Source organism: Periophthalmus magnuspinnatus, chromosome 10 (assembly GCF_009829125.3).
Source record: "Periophthalmus magnuspinnatus isolate fPerMag1 chromosome 10, fPerMag1.2.pri, whole genome shotgun sequence".
Lineage (NCBI taxonomy): Eukaryota > Metazoa > Chordata > Actinopteri > Gobiiformes > Gobiidae > Periophthalmus > Periophthalmus magnuspinnatus.
The window spans coordinates 32,419,226-32,437,786 of record NC_047135.1 but is presented as its reverse complement, the minus strand read 5'-3'; the positions used below and the strand labels follow the sequence as shown (position 1 = coordinate 32,437,786).

The 18,561-nt window shown below is 39.2% G+C and overlaps 2 protein-coding genes across 2 annotated transcripts; both read left to right on the top strand.

Annotated features, from left to right (window-relative positions):
* The first annotated feature begins 866 nt into the window (after positions 1 to 866).
* Positions 867 to 7,825, top strand: zgc:152774 (uncharacterized protein LOC553526 homolog). The gene is made up of 17 exons (XM_055224927.1): positions 867 to 964; positions 1,033 to 1,105; positions 1,336 to 1,468; positions 2,339 to 2,559; positions 2,666 to 2,813; positions 2,956 to 3,097; positions 4,067 to 4,195; positions 4,307 to 4,426; positions 4,495 to 4,598; positions 4,674 to 4,805; positions 4,938 to 5,054; positions 5,152 to 5,229; positions 5,686 to 5,725; positions 5,798 to 6,126; positions 6,798 to 7,164; positions 7,273 to 7,421; positions 7,512 to 7,825. The coding sequence occupies exons 1-17, from the start codon at positions 926 to 928 to the stop codon at positions 7,666 to 7,668; spliced, it is 2,478 nt and encodes an 825-aa protein (XP_055080902.1). The 5' UTR covers positions 867 to 925; the 3' UTR covers positions 7,669 to 7,825.
* Positions 7,826 to 8,607: 782 nt separating this feature from the next.
* f8 (coagulation factor VIII, procoagulant component) lies at positions 8,608 to 18,286 on the top strand. Its single transcript, XM_033973759.2, has 27 exons — positions 8,608 to 8,756; positions 8,856 to 8,956; positions 9,038 to 9,160; positions 10,474 to 10,686; positions 10,765 to 10,947; positions 11,023 to 11,126; positions 11,198 to 11,318; positions 11,414 to 11,678; positions 11,756 to 11,921; positions 12,013 to 12,100; positions 12,184 to 12,401; positions 12,476 to 12,617; positions 12,793 to 13,002; positions 13,077 to 13,828; positions 13,906 to 14,045; positions 14,120 to 14,285; positions 14,502 to 14,741; positions 14,819 to 15,047; positions 15,121 to 15,303; positions 15,721 to 15,837; positions 16,333 to 16,404; positions 16,480 to 16,565; positions 16,636 to 16,791; positions 16,861 to 17,005; positions 17,086 to 17,234; positions 17,503 to 17,685; positions 18,102 to 18,286. The coding sequence occupies exons 1-27, from the start codon at positions 8,608 to 8,610 to the stop codon at positions 18,258 to 18,260; spliced, it is 4,860 nt and encodes a 1,619-aa protein (XP_033829650.1). The 3' UTR covers positions 18,261 to 18,286.
* The last annotated feature ends 275 nt before the right edge of the window (positions 18,287 to 18,561 follow it).

Genomic DNA, 18,561 nt, shown 5'->3' with positions numbered 1-18,561 from the left:
CAACAAACAGAAACCATTAAAAAACGGGTGTGTTAGTGTCAGTGTAGTTAGCTCCTCCCTTCAGACAGATATAAGACCACAGATAAGGCAGTGTGCAGCAGTAACCTGACCACAGCTGAAGAAGCAGCTTGAATGAGCAGCCTAACGCCTTCACTCAAAAACGTTTAGCCCAGTTGACAGAATTGATTTTTTCTTTTACTTTGGATCAGACCTGGACGACTGAGGGTTTACACAGAATTCTTTATTCTTTGCTGGGTCATATTATAAGCCCAAGGAATGTCATTTTTATTATATCAGTAATCTAGCCTTTTATTCACAAATGAGTCGCTTCGCCCACTTTGTCATTTTCATTCATCAAACCGCAAATACTTTATGGTTAAAAAAAAGAACAACATTGGTCTTAACAAAGTCTGTCCGTTAACTCGACAAACTTGTCCTACAAACTGTCCTACCACCAGCCTCTCTACGGTGATGTCATCCTAGAAGGAGCCAAAAAGCGCGTGACACGTTTAGGAACATCTGCTGTAAGTGCGCTCTGTGTGCGTAAAGTGTCCAACATCAGACACGTTACAGTGCGCTATGTGTGCGTAAAGTGTCCAACATTACAGACATGTTATAGTACGCTGTGCGTGCGTAAAGCACGCGTCCAACATCACAGACGTGCGCTATGTGTGCGTAAAGTGTCCAACACCACAGACATGTCACAGTGCGCTCTGTGCGCGTAAAGGATCCAGTCAATGGGAGACTGTTGGCTTGTAAACAATACGAATGGCGTCGTTTGTCATGCCTTCTCGAGTGACCTGCGCTCTTATGCGCTCGTGAACTTCCTTATAAACTGTGTATGTGTACGCCCACCATTTGTCAGTTGAGTTCCCTGATCATTGAACTCCGCTCTGAAGGATAATTGAGACGACAATTGAGGAATATGGCGAACTACACAGAGCAAGGCATTCGGCTGAGTTCGGTAAGTACCCGGCACCATTCACACAGACACAGATTACAAACTTCTGTTCTACGTATTTGTTATGGCAGATGTGCCCGACCTTCCTGAACAGCAACTCGACCAGTCACACCTGGCCCTTTAGTGCTGTGGCGGAGTTAATAGGTAAGTCAAATACACATTGATTTGACAGTTTTTATGCAGAGTTTAGTTTAAAGTTTTTGTAAGAACGCCACAGTGCTTATAGAGCACTTCCTCTTTCTCTTCCTTGCAAGATGAAAGAAGTGTTAGTGGCTAAACGCTGTAGCCTGTTGTGTGCACCAAGCAATTCAAATCATGTAAAGTGCATTTACAATAATGTAAAAATGCAATGCATAATCTTTATTTTTCCACAGACAATGCTGCAGATCCCGGTGTGTTCGCTAAACAGATCTGGATCAATGTTCATGAAGAGGCAGATCACCTCTGCATGACATTCACTGATAATGGCGGTGGAATGACACCCAACAAGCTGCATAAGATGCTCAGGTACAAGACACATGCGGCAGTGCGGCTTTAGAGGAAGACATGCACAGAAAGGCTTTTATTCACATTCATAACATGCTGCTATTTGTTTATGTTCAGATCACAGAGTCACATGTTTCTTTTCATGAATTATCCAACTCGTGTGTATGACTTTCAGTTTCACTTTCTTTGCCTTGTGCAGTATAAAAAAACACATTGAAGTATTGAAAGATATAAATGAATACATAATTTAGCCAAAGATGTACAGATTAAAGTGCCTGTTGCAGTTTTAAGGGGCTCATATTACTCTATTTTCTGATCTATGTTATTATAACGTTGTTTCCTCATCACAAACAGACCTGGAGTTGTGTTTTGTTTCATTCACACAAGTTTAACACACAAACCCTGTATATTTAGGCTGAGTTCTTCTCTCAAACTGAAAACACTCTGTTCCACCTTGTGACGTCATGCTCCACTGTGCTTTTAAACTCCATACACCTTCACTAGAATCATTTGAATGATTTCAGCTCACTACTACTAAACTAAATTTAAAAACTAGCTGTTAACTTGAAATCGACCACTTCATGATGTCACAAGGTGGAACAGAGCATTTTAAGCTTTGGAGATGTAGACAGACTAATAATAAAGGGTTACTCAAACGTGTGTGAGTGAAACAAAACACAACTCCAGGTCTGTTTTTGAAGAGTTAACAACATTCTAACATAGCTTAAACGTCACAAGAGCCAATTTTGCGTAATACAGGACCTTTAAAGTGCATTGTTTAAAGGTATCACTGCCTGTGGCCAGAAGCTCCTGTTGTGACGAGATGTAAATGTTTGATGGATTATGCAAATACCTGACCCGGACTATTCCTTACTGACATTCTGCATTTAGCTTTGGCTTCACAGACAAAAGAGGAGGAAGGACAAGTGTGCCAGCCATTGGTGTCTATGGGAATGGCTTCAAGTCGGGGTCCATGCGTCTTGGCCGAGATGCACTTATCTTCACTAAGAGCGGAGGCTGCCAGTCTGTGGGAATGCTCTCTCAGACCTACCTGGAAAACATCAAGGCCCAGAGTGTCATCGTTCCTATTGTTCCTTTTAACCAGCAAACCAATATCCTTTATGTTTTGTGTGAAAAGATGTTTACGTTGCATCCGTGTTTGTGCATCTCAACAAGAGCTAATACAGCGCGTGTGTTAATGACCATAACCAACCTCACAGTCACTAGTGGTAACTGAGGACTCTGAGGCCAGTTTGGCGGCGATCCTAAAGCACTCCATCGTCTCGTCCCAAGAGCAGATCCAGACTCACTTTGACTCCATCCCTTCAAATAAAGGCACAAAGATACTCATTTGGAATTTACGCAGGTATAACTTTTACTATTCTGTTATGTACTATCTTAAACTTGTTCCTGATCTTCTCATTAATACTGTCTGAACACTCACTTAGTCTACAGTTATCCACGAGAGCACTGTTGAAACATCAATAGACATATCATTTTATCCAAAGGGCCAAAGACGGTAATCCCGAAATGGACTTTGAGACTGATCCGACAGACTTCCGCTTGCCCGAGATCCAAATAAAAGAGCTACAGAAAAGTTTGAAAGACAGTGGAGTACAGAACATTCCGGACATGCATTACAGTCTCAAGGTAACGCACAAAATGTCACATGAGCCCGCTGCTTATTTACAGTGTTTCCATTGTAAAAGTAGATGGTGGTTTTGACTGACAAGCATTACATAAAGCATTTTTCTGCTAATCCACATTCTCTGCAACCAAGATGAGCTTGTCACTATGTTTTAGGCTCCGAGCTGTGTACTATTACACCTCAACATGCAACAGAAGGTTAAACATGTTTCAGAGTCACTATAATACGTCTTTATGTTTGACTTGATTTGACAAGAAAGGTCATTGTAATTTTAGTTTAGACAATATCTAAAATATAACAGACTGATTTCAAAAGGTGAATATGTGTAGTTCCAGTCTTGAATAGGAAGATCAGATGTCACAAAATAATATGTAATGTATTTATTTGTGAAATAGTTTTTTATCTGTACTAGGTAGACTTAGTTTAAAGGTCCTATATCACGCAAAATGGAGCGTTGAGAGATTTAGACCATGTTATGATGTTGTTACCTCCTCAAAAAACATACCCAGAGTTGTGTTTTGTTTCATTCACACATGTTTGAGTAACACTTTATTATTAGTCTGTAACATCTCCAAACTCAAAATGCTCCGTTCCACCTTGTCATGTCATGAAGCAGTAGTTTTCAAGTTAACAGCTCCTTTTACCTTTAGAGATTTGCAATTCCAGAGCGGAAATCATCTGAAATGATTCTAGTTAAGGTGTGTGGAGTTTAAAAACACAGTGGAGCACTTTCAGTTTGAGAGAAGAACACATGTGAATGAACCAAAACACAACTCCAGGTCGGTTTGTGATGAGAAAACATTATAACAGATCAGAAAATAGTATAACATGGGCCCTTTTGTCAGATTTTGAATTTTAAACGTCATTGAAGTTCCACACTATATCCTTTTATATTTTGATCTGTGTTTTATTGAATGGCTTTAGATGAACATCAAAGCCATTGTTTAATAATTAACATGTTTGTATTGCAGGCCTACCTTAGTATTTTGTACCTGAGACCAAGGATACAGATTATCTTGAGAGGAAAAATGATCCCGACAAAGATGGTGTCACAGCAGCTGGCGCACGTCGAGTATGATGTGTACAAACCCCACTTTAGCGTATCCTTTCACTTTACGTTTGCACCGGAAAGAAAATAAACAGCAGCGATCTAAAGATTTTGTATTATTTGGTCACATCCAGTCGTGAGAAACTTAACTCGAGTTCACCAGAAAGACAAAGTGAAGGTGACTTTTGGCATAAACAAGAAAAGCAGGGAATATTACGGCATGATGATGTATCACAAGAACCGTCTCATCAAGGCTTATGAAAAAGTGGGCTGCCAGCTAAAGGTACGAAGCAGATAAACTTTTACTTCGAGCGCGTGTGTGTATAAATGCATCTGTTTTATTTCAAACAGACCTCTGGACAAAGAGCAGGCATAGGCGTCATTGGGATTATCGAGTGTGACTTTCTGAAACCCGCTCACAACAAGCAAGATTTTGAATATACAAAGGAGTACAGGTACAACAACCGTGCTGGAAAATGGTTAAACATGATGGCAATTTCATGATTTGATGTCAACGTTTTGTATTTAAGACTAACGCTTGGTGCTTTGGGGATAAAACTTAACGACTACTGGAAAGAGGTGAAAGAAAAGCCTAAAGAGAGAGAATCTGAGCCGGCAGCAGAAGAACAGAAGAGCGTCACGCACAAAGGAAGTGTGGAAAAGTGAGTGATGATGAGTGATGATTTGTATTTATCTATTTTGTCTCCTTAATGTCTATTCTCACAACAAAAAAAAAACAACAACAACAACAGGAGGTCAGTTCTGTTCATTCTTGTCTTGTGGCGCTCTTGCAGTGGTCCCATGTGGTTACAATGTGAGGAGTGCCTGAAATGGAGGAGCGTCCCAGTTGGTCACTACACTGTTGTTCCTGAAAACTGGAACTGCAGTCAAAACCCAAACCCACGCTACAGGTAGGGAACTTTGAAACGTAGCCAGGATTTTAGTCTACTGCTCAAAAATCTGTAATAATAATTCATTTTCTTGGACAAAATGTGTTCTTTTCTTTAGAAGCTGCTCAAGTCAAGAGGAAACGAATGACACTGAGGACCTGTTGACAGCGAGTTACAATAAGAACCACTCTAAACGGTAAAACAAAATGACAGCCAGTGGTCTATGTGAGTTTGTTCACTGTTCGTTTTTTTTTTTCTTTTTTCATTGACCTGATGTCAACTAACATGTCACTATGTGGTTTCCCCTGTTTCCGTGTAGTAATCTCGCACTGCATTTTCATTTTCAGTGTGTGAGCACTTCCTTAAACTTACTTCCTTAAAAGCTTAAAGTAGTTGCATTACAGTTTTAACGGTGAAAAATCATCATGCTGTTTGAGATCATGATGACATTTCATACTGATGCAAAGAATTTCTTGAATTTATTTAGTTAAAACATGAAATTTACAGCCAAGCAGATATTATATTTAGTTAAAATGTAGTAACACAAGAATACTACAGATTAACTTATGCTTTTAACAAATTATTTCAAGAGAATTAAAAGAAACAAAACCTATCGTGAAAGATATTTATGTGGCATTTGTATTTTCAACAGAGAATATTCCAGGCGTAAAAAACGAGACAAATCGCCAAAGGTAAATCGAAATCTACATTGTTACATTTCTGCAAGATTTGAGTTGATCTGATTTTGTTTTCCTTTTATCCAGCCTGTCAAATCAAGGCCCAAAAGCCCCGCCCACAGTTTTTCAGACCCCGTCCCGTCCAGTGATGAATCAACAGAAGCAGGGCCCTGCTCACCCTCACTCTCAGAGGGAACAGAGAACATGAACGAAGACCAGGGACCAGAGGCAGACAGCACGAGTACACATCTCACAACAGACAAACACACTGCACACGCTACACACAAACACAACACAGAAGCATCGGAGCCAAGCATTACACACAAACAGGGCCAAATTAAAGGAACGACCTCTGAAACGCCCACGGAGCAACAGCGAACCCTTCAAAAAGACGATGAGCCCATGGTCCTTGAAAGGTACATCATTTTTTTAATATGTTTTGTATAATTATTGTTGTTATGGAGTGGTGGAAGAAGTACTCAGTCGTGTTATTTAAGTAGAAGTACAGATACCGCAGCAAAAATAAAAACAAAACCCAAGTAAAAGTAAAACTATCACATGAAAAAATTGAATTAAGTCAAAGTATCAAAATACCCGTTTAAAAATGCACTTGGCTTGGCACGAGAGTAAAAACGTCAAGTATTTTAGGCATATTTTGAGTCTTATAAAGCTCCAAATGTAGTGATTTTGATCAAGATTTGTGCTGAATTTTGTTCCAACAGTTGAACAATCTTTTTTTATTTGTAATTTGGCTGAGGGTTTATTTTTAAAGCGTTAAAAATAAACCCTCAGACTTTTCAGCAGGTCTCAAACAATAATAAAAAAACGTTTATTTTTCAGTTCTGTGCAAAAATGTAGTGGAGAAGAAAAGTACAGATACTGCTCTGAAATGTAGTGAAGTAAAAGTAGAAAGTATCCCCTTTAAAATGTACTGAAATAAAGTAGATATCTAAAATTTGTTCTTTACTACTTTTACTTTGTTACATTCCACCTTTGTTTATTATTTGTAAGGTTATATATATTTACTACACCACTCCGTAAGTACTGATTGCCAAAGCTCAAACATGTTATTAACTTTCTGCTGCAGCATTAAGAGGAAATCAGATGAACCATTTCAACTCATAGAGAAGAAATTGCGTCTTTACAAAAAGCGAGATTTACCCAAGGATAAGGACCACAAGAAGCCGGGTCCTTCAGACGAGACTACAGAGGAACGCAGGAGTCAAAACTACAACCTCAACCTGCCGCTAGTACCACAGGAGGAAAGCCGAGGAACGAGAATGAAACGACTGAAACAGCTGGAATGTGAGAGCCACAAGTTACGACAGTTACTTGGGTTGGAAATTATCAAGAAAACTCAAGGAACGATGACGACTTCTGACGCCAAGAGCCTAAATGAAGAGCAGAGAACGGTTCCAACCAGAGAGATCGGGTGTCAAGCTGAAATAACTGAGGTGAGCATCAAGTATTATCGAAATACCATCAATGTTTGCTTTGTTGGCAATGTTTCTGTGACAGCTAATAGCAAAAATAATAGTAAACGTATTTCTTTTGTTCATTAGAAATCAGTTTCATGTGGCAGCAACACTCCCAAACTCCATGAAGCGACGATTCAAAGTTCTCGATCGATGTGTGGATTTAAGGATCCGGAGCAGAAACGAGAGAAGAACGACAACCTGAAGACTCCTGAAAATGAAGACCAGAACGCCACGTATGTTTCAACAATCAATACTAGCCCTACTTACTCGAATGGGACTTTTTGTGCTCAGAATAGAGACTTAACCGTGTGTTTTGTGACCAGGTTGGGACAGCACAAACTTCAGAGCATCCGGAACAATGTGTTGGTGCTGCTCACATCACTGCTGCCTCAACTGGACCTGTCAGGCATAAGTCTGGAGACAACCGACGTGGACAACATCCTACAACAGATTATAGAAGTCAACGAACTGAAACTATGAATTACTATGGCTCCCAGTTTAAAACTTTGCTCTTATGTATTTGTGTGTGTGTTTGTTCCACTGCATACTCCGAGCCTTTAATCTCTGAAGACGCATTAATTATTGGTCTTGTTTTTACTGTCTATTTATATTTTTATACATTAAAATTGGCCATCATGTTATAATGTTGAGTTTTTACTTGTGTACCATGAGTGTAGAGCACGTTTTACCCACAAGGGGGCGTACTATGCTCTTTTAGATGTGTCTGGCTCTGAAGGGTATTTTAACCCACTTATAATCTACTATTGATATAAAGTCATGAAGCCAAACTTGATTAAATTGTTCTAGGCCTAACTCAAACTCCAGAACACTTTGTTTCTCTTCTGTTGGCCCACACTCAGTGATGTAATTCACGAATTATTCTCGCTTCATTCTGAACTTTCCTCTTTGACGCATCAGACTGAGCACATACAGACAGTACCTATTCTGAAAACTCATTCTGAATAACTATTCATTCATCTTCAATTTAGACTGATTCAGATTAAAACATTGTGGTGTTTCTTTGTGTAGTTTTGGTTTTAAGCTGCGGTTTTGGTGATGAAAAAGAGGAAGTTTTTTTGGTGATGTGTTGATTTTTTATTCTCAAATTAGACATAACTTATTGCATAACAAACAGTACAACGATAATAAATCTGTTTGTAATGATATGTCATATTTTGTATGATAAGTAAAAGTATTTCAAGTATTCAGAATACAACAGAATACTTATATAATACATTTGAACCCGGGTATTCAGTATTCTTGTTCTACATACATTTTGACAGTACTCTGCTCATGTTTGGTCCACACCACGTGCACGTGAGAGCGGTGTCCTCGGGAGCGCGTGCCCCTCCTTTAAAACCCGCTGCGCGCGCTTCAGGTCTCAGAGAGCTGCTTGTTCTTGGACCTAAAACTGAAGTAATGGAGACTGCTTTCATTTTTCTGGCAGCTCTCTTCAGTTTGAGTGTGGCTCCTGTCGGGGCTGTGGTCAGACATTATTATGTTGCAGCTGTGGAAATAGGATGGGACTACACGCACCTGGAGAGCGCGCACTCTGCGCCCAACCACAAGTCAGTTTAAGATGATGATTTTAGATTTGATCATTGATAGATTTTTAAAAATGTTTATGTTCATGTTAATGTGTTGTTGTTGTTTTTTTTAATTTGCAGAAAATTATATAAAGATACTGTTCAAAAATATATCAAGGCTGTTTACAGGGAGTACACAGACGGGACTTACACTGTCCCAAAGCCCAGACCCCCATGGTCAGGTATGCTCTTTAAAGATTTTGCTGTATTTTCTTGAGAACATGTTTTGCAATCCACAGGTATAATGTCTGGTTTATTTGCAGGTTTACTGGGTCCAGTGATCGTGGCACAGGCTGGGGACACGGTGGTGGTCCATTTCAAAAACCTGGCCTCTCAGCCCTTCAGTATCAGCCCAGTGGGAGTCACATACTGGAAACAATCTGAAGGTACCACACTTCACAACCTGAGATTATTCCAGTCCAAGAATCACACAGCCTTTTAACGTTCCAGCCCACATTTATTAACTCATGTTTGTGTCTGACCTGCTGTAAAATAAAATATATTTAGAGATTTAGAAATAAAGCAGCGGACCACAGAGCAAGTTTCATCAGATCCTGACACCAACCGTCACCATTATCTTAAGTCCACAGAGAATTTACACTAGTGTTTAGTTTCTGTTGAAATTGTGTTTTTTTTTTTTTTGTTGAAACATATCTGCAATTTAAAGTAATACCAACCGGAAGAAAAGCCGTTATCACTCTGCTCAGCTAGAAACGTTTTCTGAACAATAATGTCCTTCACAACATGGATGATTTCACTTTATTTGTGTCGTCAATAAGGCATTTCATTTAGTAATACAGAGAAAAATACACACATAGGCCTAAAGAAGCAGGTTCATTTACATACAACATTGGAAAGATCTTTGTCCATCATCCTCTGGTCTGAAAGATCTATTTAAAATGCAGATGTTTGTGAAATTATAACTATAACTATATTCTAACGACGCTGGAATGACAAAATAATGAACAAAGAATAAAAACAAAGTATAAAACATAAAGAGGAATTACTGAGGATGTTGTGTTTAGGCGGTGATGGGAGGTACCAAAGTAAAAGTAATAAAGTACTGTACCTAAGTAGAATTTTGAGATATCTGTATTTTACTTAAGCACATTTTACAGTGGATACTTTTTACTTTTACTTCAGTATTTGAGGGCAGGTGTCTGTACTTTCTACTCTGCTGCATTTTTGAACTGGATTGAAAAGTAAAAAGTACTTTTCATATGATTTGAGGAGGTTTTTTTTACCATGTTCGTGGAAACATCCTGACTAAAGTTTTCCTGTACACGCTTTGGCTTTGAGCAAAAACAAAAATGAATACACAAAATTCATAAGAAAAATTAAGACATTGATTTATATTCTTACCATTGACCAAAATATGTATCATTTTTGAATCAATATCGCTTTATAATACCAGTCACATTAGTATGTCATGTTTGCACTGTATGTTTATATATGTTTTATTATAATAGCTATATTTCTACTTTTTTATATTATTATTAGTCAATGTTTTTATGTTGCACTTTATCACCAAGTTCCTAGTTTGTGAGTTGTGTTTCTGATACATTTAACACTTGTGTGAAATACTTTTACATCTCAAAACAGATACTTAAATACTTTTACTTAAGTTGATTTTTTGTCTGTATCTGTACTTTTACTTAAGTAACAAGTTTGAGTACTTCATCCACCTCTGCCGTTGTAGGAGCCAGCTATGAGGACTCCACAGCCGGTCTGGAGAAAGAGGATGATGTTGTTTCTCCGGGCGGATACTATGAGTACGTGTGGGATATCAGTATTAGAGATGGTCCTACCCAAAGTGACCCCGACTGTCTCACGTACTCTTACTCATCCCGAGTCGACACAGTCCGGGATATGAACTCCGGACTCATCGGTGCACTGCTCATCTGCAAACCAAGTCAGTGGAATAAATGCATCTCATAGTCTGAAATATTTACTAAAAGATTCAACCTTTTTTTTTTTTTTTTTTTCCTAGATGCCTTCACAGAGGATGGAGAGAGGAGAAATCCAGCTTTTGTTTTGATGTTTGCTGTTTTTGATGAGTCCCGGAGCTGGTACGGAGAAGTTGGGGAGAGAAGAAGCAGAGAGGGATTCAGGAAAAGCGACACCCGGAAGGAATACCACACTATAAATGGATACATCAACTCCACCTTACCTGGCAAGTAACTCAGTCTTCATTCAACATATGTTATACTCGTCTGCGTCTTACATTTCTTTATTTGTTTGTGTGTAGGTCTGACTTTGTGTCACGGTCGAGGCAATGTGTTCTGGCATCTAATCGGTGTCGGGACAGCTCCAGACATCCACTCCATCCAGTTTCATGACCACACTCTGCAGGTACGGGGCTGTCAGTAATACGGGATCAAGTCAAAAACAAAAACTTGAATTGTGTTTTTTTTTTTTGTTAGGTTCTGTCCCATCGTAAAGTCACCGTGGACATCGCCCCAATGACGTACATCACAGCAGAAATGAAACCCACGTCTGTCGGTCACTTCCCCATCACCTGTAACATAGTGGCTCATCGTCATGGTGCGACAAAACATCAAATAATTATAATAATATTTCAATGTATTATTTGTTTATGAATTATTTTTATTTTAATGACTGTATTGTCTGTCTCTTAGCTGGCATGAGCGCGTTATTCACAGTGGAGAAGTGTCCTGATGTTGTCTCACATCATCCACGTAACGCCAAATATGATGATCAAGATGACTATGATTATGAATATGACCAAGACCATTTTAATGTTATCGTTAAACCCATTGAACCCAAGAAACCAAAAGTGCAAGTTAGATCCAGCAGGAGACAGTCACCCAAAACATGGCGCTACTTTATTGCAGCTCAAGAAATCATCTGGAACTATGCCTCTGATCTAAAGCCGAGCGACAGGTAAAACATGGACTAACCACTGATAATGTCACTGTTTTGATGTAACTATTTTAATGTATTTGTTGAAACTGCACCAGTGAGTTACAGTCTCCGTACTTGCCCGAGGCCCCTCACCACCTTGATTACAAATATAAAAAGGTTGTTTATGTGGAATATTCAGATGAATCCTTCACCAAGAGAGTTGGATCCTCCACCACACTGCTGGGTCCATTTTTAAAAGGAAAGATCAATGATCAGTTTCATGTAAGTATATTATTTAGCATATGTTTAGTATATTATAAATATGAAATACTAAAGATTACCCGTCATGCTTCAACTTTACTGGTGTTATCAGATCACTTTCAAGAACTTAGCCTCTCGTCCATTCAACATCTACCCAAATGGTCTTACCAAAGTTTATCCACTGGAGAAAAATACAAATGGTATGAACTTTCTTTGACACCTCAGAATCAGCTGTGTCAGCATTTATCTGTGAAGGGTTTTCCTCTGTTCTGTCATAACCCAGAAGCAGAGAAGGACTTGCGTACAATGGGAGTTCCCCCTAACAGCACTTTTGGATACATCTGGAAGTTCACTGCTGAGGACGGACCCTTAGATGGAGACCCCCAGTGTCTCATGCAGCTGTATCAGAGCACAGTGTCCCCAGAGAGAGACTTGGCCTCTGGGCTGGTGGGCACGTTGCTCATCTGCAAATATGACGCCATGGACCTAAGCGGACGGTTGGTAAGTGTAGCAAATCCTCTCTGAATGTAAGGAATGCTCTTTACATTTATTTATGTTGTTTTTTGTCTTCACAGCTGAGTCCAGACACAGAATTAAGTTTGATCTTTGCTGTTTTTGATGAAAACAGAAGTTGGTATTTTGAAGAAAATATGATTAAATCAAAGCAACTAGTAAACAATACAGATAGTGAGTTCTACAAATCCAATGTTATTCATAGTAAGTTTTAATAATTATTCCCTATTCTTTATCTTATAACACTTTATAAATGAGCTATGTGGTTGTTTGTTTATTAGCTGCAAACACTTTTTTTTTTTTCATCCCACTTCCATTACACTGATTTTGACTTAATTAGACCTGCTTTTAAGTAACTTGTAACGTGTCCTGTGTGAAGGTGTGAACGGGCTCATGTTCAGTGGGATACAGTTCACCACATGTCAGACTGATGTCATATTCTGGCATATTGCCAACGTGGGAACTCAAAGTAACTTCCTCTCAGTCTATTTCACTGGGAATCTCTTTGGATACAAAGGTGTCTACCAGTCAGTCCTGACACTCTTCCCGATGACTGCTACTACAGTTTTAATGGAGACAGAAGCAAATGGTACAGTACTAAATAACTGCAAACATTTGTTCATAGCTTGTCTTTTTTAACTTACCAACTGTTGTTTTATTCAGGTGAATGGGAGATCAGTGCGTTTGACAGTAGCCGTAAAAGCAGAGGAATGAGCATACTTTATACAGTGTCTTCATGTGACAGTGGGAACTCCCCTTTTTTTGATATTGATGAAGACATTTTTGATTTTCCAGATAACCTAGACTTTGGACCCAGAGGTTTAAGGCCCCTTAATGAGACTATCACTGTTCGTGTGTGCAAGAAGCCAATCAATGCTACTCAGTTTGAAATAAAAGACGCAAATAAAGCTTTAAGGTGCCGACTCAAAAATGTGACAGTTGCGCAATTGACTGATGTGAAAGCGAGAAAAAAACAAGATGAAGGAATTCCATTAGATGTTTTGAAGGAAAGTAGAGTTCACATAGACTCGGAGAATGAAAATGTGAGGTTAAAAAGACAGACATATGGAAACTGGACAGAAGATGACCTTATGTCTGGAGAATCACCTGGATCCTGGGAGTTGGATGTGCAAGATTTAGAAAGTCAAAATATCTCTACAGCTCTAAAGCAAAATAACCAAATATTTAGTGACATGAATGTGACCACGTATGACCCTGAAGGCATCAATGAGATTTTATGGAACCCAAAAGAATCTATGAAGACAGGAAATCTTTTAAAAGAACTTCTAAATTATCCTCCATCAAACGTGGAGAACCAAACAGCAGACGTTGATTTGCAGTTCAAAAATAACACAGACATTAAAAACGCAACACATATTTCTCTGTCTGTAGATTATGATGATTACAGCCAGCAGGTACTACAACATACACACACACATTTATTTTCAATTTTTCTGTACAAAAAATCTTTAAGACAACCTTTTATTTGCAGGAGAATGATACTGATTCTTTTTACTCTGACTACTTGGACATGCGATCAAGTGACACGAGAGGCAGACACTATTACATTGCTGCAGAAGAAATCACTTGGGACTATGGCATCACGAAACCTTTTCAGTTTATCAAACACAGGTTGGGACGTTATGTTTTCCAAAATGAGTTGAAGCTTCTTTTTAACTCCTTTAATATTGTTTCTTCCCATCTAGGGATATGCGGCGTGGTATGCGAAAGTTCCTGCCTAAGTATAAGAAAGCTGTTTATCGAGCCTACAGAGATGAAAACTTCCAGTATCCCGTTCCAAGAGGAGAGCTGGAGGAACACCTGGGAATCATGGGACCATTCATTAGAGCTGAGGTCAATGAGCTCCTCACAGTGAGTCTTGCTTCACTGCATATTCACCTGCCATGTTGGGTCTTTAGGAGATTGTAGAAGGAGAAAGAAAATTTAAGTTTTAAGTTTTGTTTCTAGTATCAGCTATCATCGACAACCAAAGAAATGTCTGCAAATGTTCCTGTGGCAGCAGGATTTGTTGACAAATGCTCATACTAAAAAACACAAATTGAGTGTACATTTTATGCTTCATGACAGGTTGTCTTTAAGAACAAAGCATCAAGGCCTTACTCTTTTCACATTCAAGGAGTGTATGACAAGAGCCAAGGAGCTGGCTCTGGTCAAACTTACTCTCGCGATGCCCCTCCTGGAGTCCCTGGAGATGCAGTGGCCCCGGGAGAGAAAAGAACTTACATCTTGAGAGTAACGAAGAAACAAGGCCCCACTGACAAAGAACTGGGCTGCAAGACAGGAGCGTACTACTCTACAGTGGATAAGGTTTGTTTGGGCACAGTTAAGAAGCCTCTGAGCCGCTTCCATGTCTCTGTCTTAAGCGTGTTTCTTTCTTTTTGCAGGACAGAGACATTCACTCAGGGTTAGTTGGGCCTCTTGTTATCTGCAAACCTGGCGTTCTTCAGTCTGGGCTGAAGGGGGAGCAGAATGTGCAGGAGTTTGCGCTGCTCTTTCACTTGTTTGATGAAACTAAGAGCTGGTATCTGGAGGAGAACCTCCAAAAATACTGTGTCCCCCCATGTCAAGCCAGCCGTGAAGAACCCTGGTTCCACACCAGCAATTGCTTTGCAGGTTAGACACAAAAACATGATTTCCATACATTTTTTGCCATTTGCAATATTTAGCATGTTCCTCTTTCTGTTAGCAATCAATGGGTATGTGGCAGAGACACTGCCTGGTCTGTTAGTGGCTCAGCACCAGCTGGTCAGGTGGCACCTACTTAATGTGGGCAGTGATGGCGAGTACCATGCCGTGTACTTCCACAGTCTGCCCTTCATTGTTCATACTGGTTCGGACCATCGGATGGGGGTCTATCAGCTTTTTCCTGGTAATAATTACACTGATTGCTGTACAAACTTTGTTTACACAACATAAATTGCAAACATTGTCAATTATACAGTTAAAACCAAGAGTTTACACTATATAAAAAGCCACCTACATTTTTTTCCTCATTGTCTGACATGAAATCAGACATAACTTTTTCTGTTTTAGATCAATTGGGATTACCAAAAATGATGTGTATTTGCTAAATGCCCGAATAATGAGACATGGATTTTTTTTTAGACAATTTTTCATTACTTTCTTCAAAGTCAGAAGTACTTACAGTAAGATTACTAAACATTTAAACAATTTGGGAAAACTCAGATGAAAGTAAACTTTGAGCCAAAAAGGGCATGTTATTGAAAATCACAAATATTGAGAAGTATAATGTCTAACGTGTCTTTGCTCTATCAATTATAATGAGGTGTTTTTGGTACACTGGAGATGAGGCCTCCAACAGTGGGCACGTGGTTAGTGGAATGCACTGTTGCAGACTACCAACTGACTGGTATGAGGGCGAAAGTACTGGTCTACAACCCAAGTAAGTCTAATATTGTGTGTAGATGGGTTTTCATCCCATGAAAATCATTCTGTATAGAGTCACTTCTTGAGGACCCTTTGCTTTGTTAGGACAGAAATCAGGCCCTCACTAAGTGAAACCTTTTATATTAGACCAATGGTTGGTTAATTTAGGGTACATTAAGGTTTGACAAGTAGTAATTAATAGTAAAGGTTAGGATCCAGGAAATTAATGCAAGTCCTAATTGCGTACATGCATGTTTGTAATGAGAAGTTGCTTAAGGTGTGGTTTCATGTTACTCAAGCAACAAAAATTGCACATGTTACCGCAAATCTGAAAAGGGAACCATCTTATGTATAATCATTAAAAAATATTAGTTCACAGTTCATCTTTTTGCCTATATAATTTTGTTTTTAAATACTTTAGTTTTCATGTTAATTGAACAGATATTTCCATTACAAAGACATGTTGTTATATATGGTGTTTAATACTTATACTATACTACTTCTATTTTAGAGTGCATCATCCCATTGGGAATGAAATCAGGAAGAATAGATGATTCACAGATCACAGCGTCAAACCATTTTGGTAACTATTTATTGTAATTACATTTTCTCTGTTTTAAGTGTTCAATAATCTTGTTGATTGTACAACTGTGTATAGATGGATGGGAGCCTCGTTTGGCCCGACTGGATCAGTCTGGATATATCAATGCTTGGATGGGTCAAGGGAAGATGCCATGGATCCAGGTGAGGGTGTTATAACAGGTAACAGTGAGAGTAATAATACCCACAATATATTTATTCTGGTGGTGTTCAGGTTGATTTGCTGAGGCCCATGATCCTACATGGAGTGAAGACACAGGGAGTGAGAGCGAAGCTGAGGGACCACTACATCACATTCTTTAATGTCTCCTACAGCATGGACCTGGACACATGGAGCTACTACAAGGGGAACAGCCCAAAACAAGCCCGTGTAAGTACCCCACTCAGTTATTAGTTATAGCTGTAGCATGCACTAATACTTTGTGTCAATGGGCTTTAGCTTTTCTCGGGCAACATTGACAGTGTCAAAGTAAAGGAAATCAACTTCTCTCCACCCTTTGTGGCTCGTTATGTAAGGATTCATCCGGTGCGTTTTGAGAAAAAGCCAGCTTTAAGAATGGAACTACTGGGGTGCGATGTCAACAGTAAGTATGTTAACCAAGAAAATATTTGACCTAATTGCATGGGTAATGGTCACCACTACATGTGTCTTTGCACATGCCAGGCTGCTCTCTCCCTCTGGGGCTGCAGGCCAGGCTGATCCATGATGACAACATCACTGCATCCTCAGTTTATTCAAAGTTGTTCAGGAGCTGGAGCCCTTTCCTCGCCCGGCTCAACCAAGAAGGCAGTGTCAACGCCTGGAGGCCTAAGGTACAATCTCTGAAGTGTTGATTCAATTCTAGAGAGGCGGATAGTACTCCATTACATTCACTCAGTTTGCTTTTATTAAAAGTGTAGTTTTCTGAGTAGTTTTCAAACTAGAAATATATTTTACATTACTCTTACAGCAAAAGTTTTGCTCTACAAGTCTATGACGACCTGTCACATTTAAGCAAAGAGCACTAAAAAGCAGTTATATAAACTGTAAGTTCAGAGCTGGCCCTGAATTTGTTTTGTTTTTACTCTTTTTTTATTATAGAACAACAACCCACATGAGTGGCTACAAGTGGATTTGGGAAAAGTTCGACGCATCGCGGGTGTAGTGACTCAAGGAGCTCGCTCACTCCTCAAACAGATGATGGTCACAGAGTTTTCAGTCAGTGTCAGTCAGGACGGGTACTCCTGGAGCAGTGTGCTGGAGGAAGACTCACACAGAGATAAGGTATTCTGTTAGCCTCTTTTTGTTTTGTACTTTATGTCATGACAATTATTTGGCTTTTAGAAAAGTTAGAAATGAGACAAAGAGCAGAGAGGAACACTGATCAAACTGCTGGGAGTCTACATTTGAAAAGCCACAATCAAAATTGGCACAAGCACCGTGGCTATTCCCTTTAAAATCAAAACATCCACTTGGTTGGATCAAATTACTATTACTGTTTTCACCACTGCCTTACATTTGCCTACTTCAGATCAACTTTTATGAATCCCTGTCTTGAGGTATTTCGGTCATTATGTGACTCACTCTTTTTTATAAAGGGAAATTTTACACAGGAGGCAGCCTCTAACCGGAAACATGTGTATTTTTAGTGCTCTGTTCAAAGCTGAAATCATACTACTCATGCTAAATTTATTCTACAGATCTTCACTGGAAACACTGATTCAGAAACGGAGGCTCTAACAGTTTTTGATTACCCACTGATCGGACGCTTTATTCGAATACACCCACTTGGTTGGATCAATGACATTGCTCTGAGGCTGGAGGTTTTGGGTTGTGACACACAGCAACTTCCTTTATAGCACAAAATGTACATTATAAACCATCTACCTGCTGCTGCTAGGCTACTGCTAGACGAAAAATGTTATATTATTGTTTTGAATAGCACTCATGAATGTCAAATTAATGATGTATTTTTTTGTGTGTGCTACACTTTCACACTGGATATTGTAAATAATGCAGACATTATGGATGTATGAAAGGTTGCTCTGCTGAAAAGTAATTTTAATAAACAAGGTGTTTTTTTCTCTAAACTTCTTGAATGGGCATTTTTCCATGTAGACTGTGCTACAAAAGCTCACAGTTTAGAACTAAAAACAAACA

Excerpts from the sequence above, each read along its gene's own strand:
- zgc:152774 (XM_055224927.1), top strand. The coding sequence starts at position 926 with ATGGCGAACTACACAGAGCAAGGCATTCGGCTGAGTTCG. Across the intron at positions 4,599-4,673 it reads GAATATACAAAGGAGTACAG|ACTAACGCTTGGTGCTTTGG; the intron begins GTACAACAACCG and ends TTTGTATTTAAG. Across the intron at positions 7,165-7,272 it reads GTCAAGCTGAAATAACTGAG|AAATCAGTTTCATGTGGCAG; the intron begins GTGAGCATCAAG and ends TTTGTTCATTAG.
- f8 (XM_033973759.2), top strand. The coding sequence starts at position 8,608 with ATGGAGACTGCTTTCATTTTTCTGGCAGCTCTCTTCAGTTTGAGTGTG. Across the intron at positions 12,402-12,475 it reads TGGACCTAAGCGGACGGTTG|CTGAGTCCAGACACAGAATT; the intron begins GTAAGTGTAGCA and ends TTGTCTTCACAG. Across the intron at positions 14,742-14,818 it reads ACTACTCTACAGTGGATAAG|GACAGAGACATTCACTCAGG; the intron begins GTTTGTTTGGGC and ends TTCTTTTTGCAG.